The 12,993-nt window shown below is 45.5% G+C and overlaps 1 protein-coding gene across 1 annotated transcript; it reads left to right on the forward strand.

Moving 5' to 3' along the window:
* The first annotated feature begins 1,715 nt into the window (after window positions 1–1,715).
* Window positions 1,716–12,507, forward strand: LOC310673919 (dnaJ homolog subfamily B member 6-like). Its single transcript, XM_083432741.1, has 8 exons — window positions 1,716–1,877; window positions 2,919–3,177; window positions 4,898–5,007; window positions 6,753–6,806; window positions 8,570–8,680; window positions 9,265–9,367; window positions 10,958–11,028; window positions 11,927–12,507. The coding sequence occupies exons 2-8, from the start codon at window positions 3,113–3,115 to the stop codon at window positions 12,193–12,195; spliced, it is 783 nt and encodes a 260-aa protein (XP_083288867.1). The 5' UTR covers window positions 1,716–1,877; window positions 2,919–3,112; the 3' UTR covers window positions 12,196–12,507.
* Window positions 12,508–12,993: the final 486 nt, after the last annotated feature.

Here is a 12,993-nt window from a genome sequence, read left to right on the forward strand (position 1 = left end):
ATTAGAACCAGACTCATTGATAAAACAGTTTAGTTTCTACATGCAGGGCACTGTGGTGTTCATTTTTAAACATGACAAACCATTAAAAAATGGCACCCCACCTGCATTCTGAGGTGGTTCAGTCCACTTTCCCACCTCTGAGACAGCTGCTTGATTCTGCTGTGGGTGTAGATGTGCAGAACCTGATAGACATGGGGTGTGGGTAGGTGGTAACAGAAAAAATATGTCAAAAAGCAGAAAATAGCCCATCCCTATTTGTGTGCTGGAGCCTCAGCCTGAGATTTTACTCTTTGCCTTGGAGATTCCAAAGAGTCAAACAATATGTGATGTGAAAGATGTGGGATCTCTCTCCCTCTCTCTGTTTAAACAAATTCACAGCAGCTGGTCGAGCAGTTAAAAAGGAGAAAAACACACATATTGTTACAATATCGACCCCCAATCTCTGCTGAGCAGTAGGTAGCAAGATTCCAGGGAATCAAGGTGTGTAGGAGTCTGTTCTGTCTTTAACAAATATGGTTTATTCTACACATATTTACACCGGAAGCGTTCAATGGAGGGAGTGCAGAGTTTAGAGCATTCGCATCTCGAGGGGTTTGTTCCCTGCAGCGGCGCAGCATTGGAGCCTAAGGAATCCTTCAAACCATTCCCCTGCCTCTGTCCCAGCCTGCCAGAATGCTTCTCCTTCAGCCTCTGCATGGAGTTCTACCTATTTCCTGCTTCTCCTTCCCCTTGCCAACCAACTGCTCCCCTTCTCCCTGCTTTTCCAAGCCTAGTTTTAAAAGGGGAGAATTTTCCTGTGTGACACCATGCTCATTTTGCCCTGGCAACCTCCCCCTCAGTTACCTGTGTCTCTTGTAGATGGCTTAATGGCAGGACCACCATCTCCCTCTGCCCTTCTGTCAAAAAACCAAGCTCAGTCTGTCAGCTCTGATTAAACCCGAGCACCCAATAATCTAGAGGGGGGAATCTGGCACCCAGGGATATGGGGGACCCCTGCTCCCGCACTAACTCCTAAGAATACATTTTCTCCCCATGCAGTTTTTCTAAAGAAAATTTCCCTCACCACACTCCTGCCACCTGGTATAGCACCTGTATGTTTCCCTGATTGGAGCAAATAGCAGCTGGGTGTGCAGCTGCCTGTGCCACTACTTTCATTGAAAAAGATTGCAGGCAGGGAAGATTACGCTCCACTCTCCCATCATAGTCATCACTCTGATTTGAACCACCATCTCCCCTGCAGCTTTTATTAAAGGGAAGGTTCTGTTTCTGGATGCCCCAGAAGACATCTAATGCTCTGAAACTTGAAATTGGAACCCAACAACCCTAATGGAGGGTGACAATGGGGTGGCAGTGTTGAAATTCATGATGACACGTAGCAGGTGGATTGTGCAGATGTTTCCTGGAGAAATTGGCTAGGGAGTAGCATCCACTCTAGGAAGCTTTGCTTCGGTCCTCATGACTAGCATCATCTTGGAAGTACTTCTGTTGCCTGCCAGTGCCTTTCAGGCATGAGTGGGGGGGGGGGAATAAGAATTATGGATATAATAGTTCATAATTATAGATATCATAATTATGCAAGATCAGCAACATGGGCCAAGGGCACCCTTCTCTTTCTTCCTCCTCCGTCTCATGTGTGGTTAATTTTATAATCTCCCAAGTGAAAAATACAAAGAGATGACATCATAATTGGCTGGAGCATCCCATTGGCTGCTGCTGTTAATCAGCAACGGAATTGGATGCTAGGCGCTTGCAGAGTTCCTTTCCCTGTCCCTTCCTATCTGGCAGCAACTGGGCCTGTGCAGGTGTGAACGGACACCTGCAGGACCTTAGAACTGTGCCCACCATGCAGCCAGGACAGTTCATCCTTTCACAATAAGGTAGGCCTAGTCAGGTTGCGAATGGGGTGGGGATTTACAGCGGGTAGGTCACTGTGAGAAGAAGGAAACTGGTAGTGGAGCGGTGACGCTGTCCTTAAACAAAGAATGTTCTTTTACATTTGCCAAGAGCAGAGGTCTTTCCATTCTTCTGGGGCCCTTGATACTGTTCCTTGGCAAAGACAAATCACATGGGGCTATGAGGTTCTGATGCTGCCTGGCAGTTTTTTCTCTGTTTCAGCTTACATAGTGAGTCGTACCGGTTAGAACCACACATCTCTAAATTCTAGAACTGAGGTGGAGAACCTGTGTGGCACTTCAGATATTGTATGCCTTCAACTCCCATCATCCCTAACTGTTTGACCATGCTGATGACAGCTGATAGCCCTGGAGTCCAGCATCTAAAGGGCTCCAGGTTCTCCCTTCCCTGCTCCAGGTTAAACTTTTCACAGTGTCAGCCACTTACAGTTCACGGCAATGAAATTTTCTGAAACGGGTGATAGTTACACTAAGGCGAATAAATCAACCAGTTTTCACACAGGAGCAAAACCTCTGGGAACATAGGAAACTGCCTTTTACTGAGCCAGACCAATAGTCCATCTAGCTTCCTCTTGTGTACACTGACTGACAGCAACACAGCAGGGTTTCAGAAAGCAGACATTCTCAGGCCTACTTGGAGATGCCTAGGATTGAACTTTCCACGTGAAAAGCACAGGCTGTACCACTGAGCTGTGGCCCTTCCCTGCATAGCTACTGGCATTTTACTACACATTTAAGTCTATGGAGGTAAGGCTACCAAGATAACACAAACTAAGGTGGGGGGAAGAGACAAACTAGAGTTGAACAGCTAAAAACTCTAAAGCTTGTAGTTTTGCTACTATCTTCAGCTTATATAAAGGCAGTATGGCTTTATATGAGTCAAGGAAAATGACAAAAATGTATAAACGTACGTAGCTCTCCTTCCTCCACAACTGCCTTTTCTGTGTGATTTGGGAGATGCTAATGTACATCCCACTGGTATAAGTTCTCTTCCATGTGCCATAGGGTCAACTGTCCACACCACTGCCTTTTGCTACTCCACATGGGGTTACCCAGCCTGGTGGATGGCCATGACCACCTCTAACCTCAGTTGAGAACCCAAAGACATTGGTTGACACCCAGAGACAATAATCAACACCTGGCTGCTTTTTCTGTGTTTACATCCTGCTCACTGGTTCTGCCGGAAACATCAATCCACCATGGTCGAGTACTATGAAGCTCTGGGTCTGCCCCGGAATGCTTCCTTGGATGACATTAAAAAAGCGTAAGTGCCTCTTCCCCATGTCTACCCCATTACCATCTTCCATGTTCTTAAGAGAGATGTTGCCCTCTCAGGCTCTTAGCCAATATGGGGTCTGGAGGGTAGTTATTAAATTACCTTTCATCTCTTGCTATACTTTTGGTGTCAAGGAAGGAAGAGATGGTTGGGCTCTAGCACAATAGGTGCCAGTTATTTTTTTATTCTAGAGATCAGGCATCTGTTTAGGCATAGTCTAGGGGAGGTTGCAACATTTAACTGATTAATCAGCTAGATCAAATCAACAGCAGCAGCAACAAAAATGATCAATGAAAATGATGCCCTGCTAAATCAAGCAGCAGTCTGCCCCCCCCCAAAATAGATTTTTTAAAAAAACACAACTTAAAAAACAACAACACACTGTAAATTTCAACCTCCATGAAAGAAAGATTCGCCTTCCTGCATTGCAAATCCTTTACTGAGCAGGAGGTTGGACTGCATGACCAGATTCCATTGTTCTGGGATTCTCTTACACAGATGATAATGGGCCTTTTATAAAAGGATGCCTACTGCAATGTTCACATACCTCACCTGAATAGGCTGATAATTCCTTTAATTAGGCAATAGCCTAATTAAATACCCTGCTTCTATCTCTCACCATGAAAATTTGATACAAGGCTCACTAGGGTTTAGACTCAGAACCTATTCCAATGTCAGGGCTCAAACCTTATGCCAGGGTTCAGTTCCTGGCACACCTCAGTCCTCCAAAACCTTGTCACCACTCTTCATCCCATCCCAGCCAGCATTTTCTACATGAACCAGCTGCTTCACTCTACTGAATTCCTTAGCCCAAACATGCATTTGGAAACCATGCTTCTTAATATATTACCACAAGAAAGAATAATACCACTGAATGTTCATATCTTGCTACCCTTGTACTACAGAATCTACGGCTGGACCGTTATATTATTAGGTTGCCTCACTGTCTGATAATCAGGCTGGTTCCCTGACTCCTCTTGTATGAGAGGCTTGCTGAGGGCAAGTTTTTGTGTTTTTTAGTGTGTCTGTATTTGTTGTATATATAATAAAACTCCGTCAAACAAACAGCATATAATTTTTCAGGATCCTCCAAGCATTTGCCAACATGTAATTTATGAGGGCCCCCCCCCCCCCAGCTAACACAAGACCCTTAAGGTTTTCCATTGGGGGGCAATTAAGTTCTGACAGCTACCAAGATCCATGTCTAGAGTTCCTGAGAGTTGAACTCTTTCAGCTGATTGTCCCACAGAATCTGTGGTGACGTTGGAAAGGGATAGCTGACTTTTTTGGTCATTTCTTGACACATCAGAATTTGAATACCTGTAGGAAGTCTTAGCATAGGTGCAAAAAGGTGTCTCTTTCCCCACAACAATTCTGAGAAGATTGTGATGTCATGTGGGCAATTCGCCCTGGTGTGTGGTGCCATCTATACGGGAGTTTCATAGAAGACTCCCTCACATAAACTGATACAGACCGGTATGGTTTGGATGGCCGTAGTGCATGGCATGACGTAATGAGAACTTTGCTGAAGGAAAGTCAAAGTCTTTTTTGCTTCTGCAAGAAATGGAGACTAGGGACAGGAGTCTGCTCCCTTCCTTGCCCTGGTGTCAGGAAAATATGGCTAAGCATACACAAATCTGTAGTTGTAGAAATGGTCACAGGGATACTGACTTTTATCATCCATTGTGTTTTCTGGGGGACCATAAAGATACAGGAAGAAAGCTCTAAAGTGGCACCCAGATAAAAACACAGAAAACAAGCAATTTGCAGAACAGAGATTCAAGGAGATTTCAGAAGCCTATCAAGTACTTTCAGACAGTAAGTATTCAACCTCTCACCAACCCTCTCTCATCACTGCCTCTTGTGCAGCACTTCTCCTCCTCCTGATCCGAGCTTTACCAGTTGCATGTTTCCTATGCAAGTACGTGGTAGAGCAAAGATTGGGATTTTGCTTAAAACAAGAAATCCAAGCAAATTCATTTGATGACTTGGATGCCAAAACGGGAAAGCAAAACCACTTGGCACACTGCTGCAGCTACTGGGGACTAAGTGTAGCAATTTGTGGGGGCTTTTTGGCCCCAGAGCTTTCCTCACAAAAACCTGCTCTTTAGCACTCAGTTGGAGCAAACGTCAATTCGGGTTTTAAGCAGATTGCTGTTTGCTCTGATGGAGCTTTAAAGAGTGGATTCAGAGCAACAACAACAAAAAAGGGGGGGAGAGGTTGCTCAGACACGGAGCTTTAAAGCATGGACCGTGCCTGGAAAGACCAGAGGAAAGGTAAGTGTAGATGAGCCCTCAGTGCATCATTTAAAGGAGAGACCTGGAAGAAAAGGACACAAAAAGGCTCAAAAGATGTGCACACCGTACCAAAGGTTTGCAGTATATTCTGGCACCTGTTACATGCAGAATGCTAACACAGACAGGCAGACCCCAATAACTATAGGCCTTTCCTCACTCATTATGCTTGGCACATTCATGTAGGTCCTTAATGCTACCTTATACAATGCACAGGCACCCCCCCCCAAAGGACTTAGTGTGATTTCATGCATTGGGCTCCCCCATGTTGTGGTGGCCGTTGTTTCCCCCTTACCTGTGAAGGGTGTGTATGTGAAGTGGCCTTCAGAGCTTTCAGAAATTGTATGTGAGCAGTGTGCCCCCCTTCTTTGTTGGCCTCTCTTAGAGACGTGACACACTGCTGGCTGAAAATGTCTTCTCTGCAGTAAAAGGTTGATTGTAACTAATTCCACCATTTAATCTGACTCTGCTAGTATCTCTTGTTCATTTCAGGGAAGCTGGTATTGACCACCCGTACCTTAAAGTGTCAATAATTCACCAAGGCCCCGATTGCTGCATTGAATATCCTCAGAGTTGATGCTAAAATCCTCTGGGCTCAGGTGGTGGTTGGTTATCACACTCTCTATAACCTGGCGACACTGTACAATATACCATTACCTAGTGGCATAATCAATTTTGCCATGGTTAATTTGTCCTGGCTATTTTGTGGCAAAGATGCATTTTCAAGTTTCAAACTATATGCTATCGTGGGAAGAACACTGGCAGAAGCAGGGCTCCTCCAAATGGACTATTTATTGAGCATCCATCCAGATTTGCTTGCACAAAGCTTACACAGTGGTTAGACTATGTCTGGTCTTTATTGAGCATTTGTTCCAATTTGTTTATGGGACAGTTATATGACAATTCTGCCCATTCATCATTTGATACACCTGTCTATTCATCCTTTGTTCATCTCATGCTTTTCAATACAATTCCTCATCACTTTCCTAACTGCAAAAGGTCCAGGTTTTCCTCAAGTGGATTTGTTGTGCTGGTAGAGCGATGGAGCCCTTTCATCTTTTTTAATCACACAAACCTAAAGTTCTTGTATGTGCTTTAATCCCTCCTGTGAAATGCTGACAGCCTAGATGCGCCTACAGTGGTTTCCGCTTCCAGGTGATGCACCAGTTATTCAAGATCCGGCATGGCATGCCAGACTGCTGTTAGAAACCACTGTCTCTGAGATCAGATTGTGGGTTGCTTGACTTCTTATTCTTTCTCCCTTTCAGAGAACAAACGTGACATCTATGACCGCTGGGGTAAGGATGGGCTACTGGGAAGAGGTAAGTGACAGGCAGTCCAGGAAAAATCTTCTCCATCACAGAAGATAAGATGACTCAAGCAACATATTTAACCTAGTTCCATGGTTCTTTCCTTTGTAAAAGATATTGTGTGTTGGTAACCGTGAAAGTTAGCTGTGGGAATGTTTTGGTTTTATTTTTTTAAAAAAACACTATTGTTTTTAATGTTGTTTGCTGCCCTGGGCACCTTTGGGAAGAAGAGTGGGATAAAAATGGTATAAATTTATTTACTCACTTTAAAGCAACCTGGGATAGATTGCGTCTGAGGAGAGATTGCTGTAAGGTTCTTGTGCCTTTTTCCTCATGGCAAAAAGAAGTCTGTATTATGTGTGTGTGTGATTTTGAGCTGGTAAATAACAGAAGAGGAAAGGGCAAAGTAGCCTCTCTCTCTCTCCAAGTGCTGTTCGTCCCAGATTGCTTTGGGTTAAGGAAGAAAAAAATGGAGGAAATGGTCACACAACTTCACTCAACATGTAGATTACACCTGGTATTCTTGTAAAGAGAAAATTAAGATATCACTGTGGTAAGAACTTGCTGCAGGGTGAGGGTGAAAGATCTCTACGCAGTCTCATTTGGGGTGGACATTGGTCAGTCACAGGGCAATTAAAAGCTACCACTTATATTTGGCCCCAGGAGTAACATAGTGATATCCAGAATGTACAATGTGTAAAGAATAGATAAGGCATTTTTACCCAAACATTTGCCATTTTAGTACTGGGGACAAATGTCAAATAATGTCAGTGTAAGTTCTGTTCCTTTAGTTTCTGAATTGGAATTTAGATGACCATGAGCAAATCTGTACAGTGTAGTACTGGATTCAGCTTTGAATATATTTGTCTCTGGTTCCACCCAGAGCATTGGGTCTATTCAGAAGCCCAGTGCTTACATACCCGGGGCACAATTTTGGAATCCTATTGGTTTCAGTAGGAGAACAAAGCATGTGATTCATTCTCTCCCATTGAAATTAGCATTGGCTGGATTGCACCCTTACTTTGTGTTTCTATAAATCAGGGGTGGGTAACCTGTAGCCCTTGGTTAGACTCCAGTTACCATTGTCCATAGCAGGAAGCCCAAATAATATACTTATTAAACGACGAAGACAGAAGTAGATCCCTTGCTGTCGCTAGATACCTGATTAATGTTTTATTTCAAAAGAGGAGAAATGGATCACTGTATGACTCTGACAGCTTAGCTAAACTTAAGAACCATCAATAAGTGCCAGAACTAAGACGCATACCCCCAAAATCTGATGGATTTGAATTGCGGTTTACATAGAGGGAACTTATTGTGTACAGTGTTTACTTAACTGAAGTAAAATTGGTTTTATATGGGTGTTTTAACTTGGAACTGTTTAAATTGTATTGTTTATGGATAAATTTTGATGTATTGTTTTCGATATGGGCCAATGGCCGCAAATTAAAGAAACTGGTCTGGGATTAGGGGAGTTGTAGTTCAGCAACTTCTGAAGGGACACAAGTTCGCCACCCCAACATTCAGTTATACTGTCCTGACTGTACTTGCTCATGGCGAGCTCATCTGCTGTGGTTCAAAGGGGGCTGCATACAGCAATGCCCTATAACAATCTTCATCCTTCTGGGCTTTTGCAATCTGGTTCCAGGACACCTAGCTATGGGGAAAGGAATTTCTATTTTGACAACTTCCAGGTCCTGTGTCCCACATCCCATCACCTCATCAAATATCCAGAATACCTGGCTTTGACATATCTTTCCTTTTAACTTTTTCAGGTAGACCTGGGGCATCATCTAGGACCAACATGAGCCCTGATTATATGTTCCACTTCCGCAGTGCCCATGATGTCTTCAGGGACTTCTTTGGAGGGCGGGACCCTTTCTTTGGTAAGTGGTGATTCCTCTCAGAGGCCTGGAAGGTACCTAAAAATCAGTTGGTCTAACTCCCTGCCCGTCAACTCACATAATCTCTCTGGCCTACAACCTGCCACAAGGAAAGAAGGAGTGCTATCTAAGAGGTGTTTCTGGAGAAATAGTTTCAGGTGACTCAAGAGAGAGAGACAAGACACACATGGTAGAACCAGGCAAAATAAAAATCTCACTCCAAGTAACCAGCTGTCAAGGCTGGAGACAGAGGCAGGTCATCAATAAAATAATCAGATATCTGTTCTCAGTGAAGTTGACTCTTTATTCAAGGAAATGAACATACACTTGGCCTAGTGGCCTCAGCAACACCAGTGGGTCTTGTCCCTATGCAGCAGTTACCAGGATGGAAGGTTCACCCTTTCTATGACTCTTCCTCTCTTGGATGTTTCCCAAGCCATCTCAAACTGCCTGATGGGAAAACTACTCCAAAAGCCAGGCCCAGGAGAGCTGAAGGTCCACTGAAGTATCTACTGTGTTCCTACCTGTGTATCTCTTGGCTCTCATCTCAAGTACTTGAGGCCTGATGTTGCCCTCTTGATTTTCAGGAGATGCAATGCCATTTGGTGCATGTGCTGGTGGAGGAAATGGGTTCTGCTTCTACTCTTCATCAACGAATTTCGTCAACGGCAAACAGATCACAACCAAAAGGTGAGGGTGGGCCAGTGGACAGCCATGACTGAACCATTGCAGCTTTCACTCACTAAGTCACATGGTTTCCTTAGGGTGACCAGTTTCCTCACTAGAACTGTTCCTGTGCCTTGAACAGCAACTTGACAGGTATCCATGTGTCAGTCTGTTCTTGAAGGTTCTTGAATAGGACAAATAAAACGCTGGCAAGCATTGGCACTCAGGGAAGAGAACAAGAAGATCTATTGTGGGTTGTGGCAGGAGGAGGGGAAGGGGCAAGCCATAGCAAGGGCAGGTGTCAGGGTAGATATCATTGGGCTACCGCCAAGGCCCACATCCCTTCTGGGGGCCCATTGTCCAGTCTCTGGAGCCACTGAGGCCTGCTCGTCTTCCTCGCTATTGCGGCCTGTTCACTAGCCCCTCTACAAGTATGCTGTGACAGGAGCAAGGAGATGGAACAGCAGCTTCCTCTTGACCATGGTTTCCCATACTTGGGTCTCCAGCTGTTTTTAGACTACAATTCCCACCACTGTTCCTGCTAGCTAGAGATGATGGGAGTTGTAGTTAAAAAACAACTGGAGAGCCAAGTTTCGGAAACTCTGCTGTGGACAAATGATCAGGGTGGGTCCAGAGAGGAGAAGTAAGTGGGCAACGGTGCCTTGGTGAGGAGAGGGGCTCACTGAGGGCCCCTTGCCCAAGGGGTCACCAGAACCTGGAGCCAGCATTCGTTACAGACTTATGGGCTGTATAAACACAGCCTGTGAATTAGGAGAGTGCAGAATTCAAATCTGACATTTCACTGTTGTAATTCTTCCTTTTGACCATCATTACCATATTAATTATGTGCGTTGTTGTTGTTTTTTTAAAAAAATACTATGCAACTGCTTGTTTTTGGAGTGAGATATATATTTAACAACTTCTGAGAGGTAATGATATGAATATTAATTAACTTCCCAGGTTTAGATTTGATTTCTGTTCTTGAAGACAGGATGTTTATGGGGGGTGTATGACATACAAACACACACAAAAAAGCAATGTACCTGTTTCATTTTAATACATAATTCTTGTACAACGCATTTAACCATAAATTCAAAACTTTTTATTTTAGAGCAGTGTTACATACATTGAAATTAATTTTAATATAAAAGAATAATAATTTAAAAGGTACATAAAATATAGCATAAACTTATAAATTACACTTATAAATGATAACAGTATTTACAGTATTGACATTTTACTTCTATGCCGCATCTGGGAAAAGTAACATCACATATGTAGCCAGGTTTTTAGTCACACAAACCTTTCTTAGATGTGAAAGCAGCTGACTCTCCCACCTAGGTTCACTTCTTCCTACAACCAGTTGTCAGCTTATAGGGCAGAGATGGAGAATCAGTGATCCTCCAGATGTTGTTAGACTCCATCCTCATCAGCCCCAGCCAACATGGCCAATGGTTGTTGCTGGTGGTGGGAGTTGCAGTTCAGCATCATCTGGAGGGTACCCATTTCTCATCCCTGGTTTTGGGAGGCCAATTGGATTTGATTAACCCAGAAGGAGTTTGGCTTTCTCCTCTGCTGGCAGAGTAACTTATTCAGCATTTCTCTCCTCCCCAGGATTGTTGAGGATGGACAGGAGCGAGTAGAAGTTGAAGAGGATGGAGAGCTTAAATCTGTTCTTGTTAATGGTAAGGTTCAGAAGTAGAGAACGGGACTTTTTAAGAAAGCCCCAGGTCCCGTGTGGGGCAGATGTATCTGTGGGTGCACCAGTGCTCACAGCCACCATGTTATGGAAAGCAGATTTAAGCTATGCAGAGAGACACAGACAAGAGAGTGTTGCAGTTTCATGGATGTGGTGTCCAGTCCCACTGACCTTGTTTGGCACTGATATATCTAACCCAGTGGTTTTCAACCAGTGTGCTGTGGCACTCTGGGGTGTCTTGGATGATGGTCAGGGGTGCCACAGGCAACACTGGCCTTTGTCCTTCTTTTCTTCCCTTCCTCCTCGATGCTCTCTCGCATCTCTGCCTGCCAAAGGCTTCCACAGCTGTTTATTGCAGCAGCCCTGGGCAGTGGCGAAACTACCTGCTCTGGCACCGGGAGCGGTGTACATCTGGGGGCGTGGCTGGTGTGCATCCCAGGGGGTGTGATGCGTGTCCCAGGGGGTGTGGCGTGCCACCCGTGGGGGACATGGCGCTCATCGGGGGGGGTGCATGGCATGGGGTGGACGTCCCAGGGTTTGTGTGTGAGTGGTGCACGTCCCAGGGGTGCGTGGCAAGTGGCGAGCACCCCAGGGGGCGCCGGCTGCGATGTCACCCCCCTGGATGGCAGCCAGAGTGGACCGCCCCCCTCTCCCCTTAGTCTGCCAGTGGCCCTGGGTATTGGCTCCGCAGGCAAATGGTGCCTCTGGGAGGCCCCTCTCTTTGGGACGGGGGACAGCTCAGAGACCAGGGACAGCAGCAGCAGCTGCCCAGAGGACAGGAGAGGAGAGGAGGCTGGGGAACACTCAGTGAAGTTGGTTAAGAGAGCCGTGGACTCAAAAAGGTTGAAAACCTCTGGTCTAACCTGTCTCGCCCTTTCTTGCAGGTGTGCCCACTGAGAGAGCATCCATTAGAGAAGCTGGAGGGCATCATGGTGAGCCCAACAGATACAGGTCCGCACCTCAGTTCGGCTACCATGATGACTCCGATTCTGAACCCATCTATGAGGTGCGCACCATCAGGCATGCGTTCCCCAACCAAAGGAATAAACGCTACAGAGCAGGAAATATGTCCCCTGCAGAAGACACAGATAGCGAGTCTCATGATGAGTTTCAGACTGAGGATGACGATGAATCCCATATCCCTGAGTTCTAGCAGCATGATGCACATGAATTAAATCCCATATATTGGTGGCAAGTCGGGAGGAACTTGTCGCCACGTGTGCCTGATACAAACACACCGAAGACACTGATAAGAAGAAGTAGGTGCAAAATGGACCCTGGGTGGAGCTAGGCAGCTGCTGAGTGGGGAGAGGCTGGCTGCCAAGAAACATGTCATGACAACAAGGAGGGATGGGCAGAAGGAAGAGGGGGCAATGCAGTAGTGAATGCAACCCCTCAGGCAGAGAAAAAAACAGCCCTATGCCGAATGGAATAGCTTCGCTCTCACAAGTCACCAATCGACTCCACTATGTGTCAGCATCGCCCTTGAGCCAGTGTCACCAACTGGACTCGTCCACCTTTGCCCCGACTGGGCCAGGCGAGCTGGATGGCACTTCCAGAGACCACCTTCCTCTGTAGAACAGGTCCAAGTGCCGTGGACTCACAACTCAGAGCTGTGAGCACCGCAAATCACTTCACCAAGAAAACAGTCGTTGTGCAGCAGATTACAGCAGAGCATAAATACTCAGACGACAGTGCTGAAGAATATCTTCTTTTATTCTCTAACAGCTACTGTAATATACACTATATACAAATGGAGATTCTCAGTCTTTTCCTAAGACACTGACTTGCTGACTCACTCACTCGCTGGCTGGCTGACTCTCTCTCTCTGAGTCTCTATCTCACACACAGTCACACTATCTCACACTGAGTGCTGGATTGGAACATGCAGATATAAGAACACGCCTCCTCCTCTCCTCAGAGTCAGGAGACTGATGAGGTGATTCTTGAG

This window comes from Podarcis tiliguerta, assembly GCF_965153285.1.
Source record: "Podarcis tiliguerta genome assembly, chromosome: 1".
NCBI lineage: Eukaryota > Metazoa > Chordata > Lepidosauria > Squamata > Lacertidae > Podarcis > Podarcis tiliguerta.

Excerpts from the sequence above, each read along its gene's own strand:
- LOC310673919 (XM_083432741.1), top strand. The coding sequence starts at position 3,113 with ATGGTCGAGTACTATGAAGCTCTGGGTCTGCCCCGGAATGCTTCCTTG. Across the intron at positions 6,807-8,569 it reads GGATGGGCTACTGGGAAGAG|GTAGACCTGGGGCATCATCT; the intron begins GTAAGTGACAGG and ends TAACTTTTTCAG. Across the intron at positions 11,029-11,926 it reads TAAATCTGTTCTTGTTAATG|GTGTGCCCACTGAGAGAGCA; the intron begins GTAAGGTTCAGA and ends CCTTTCTTGCAG.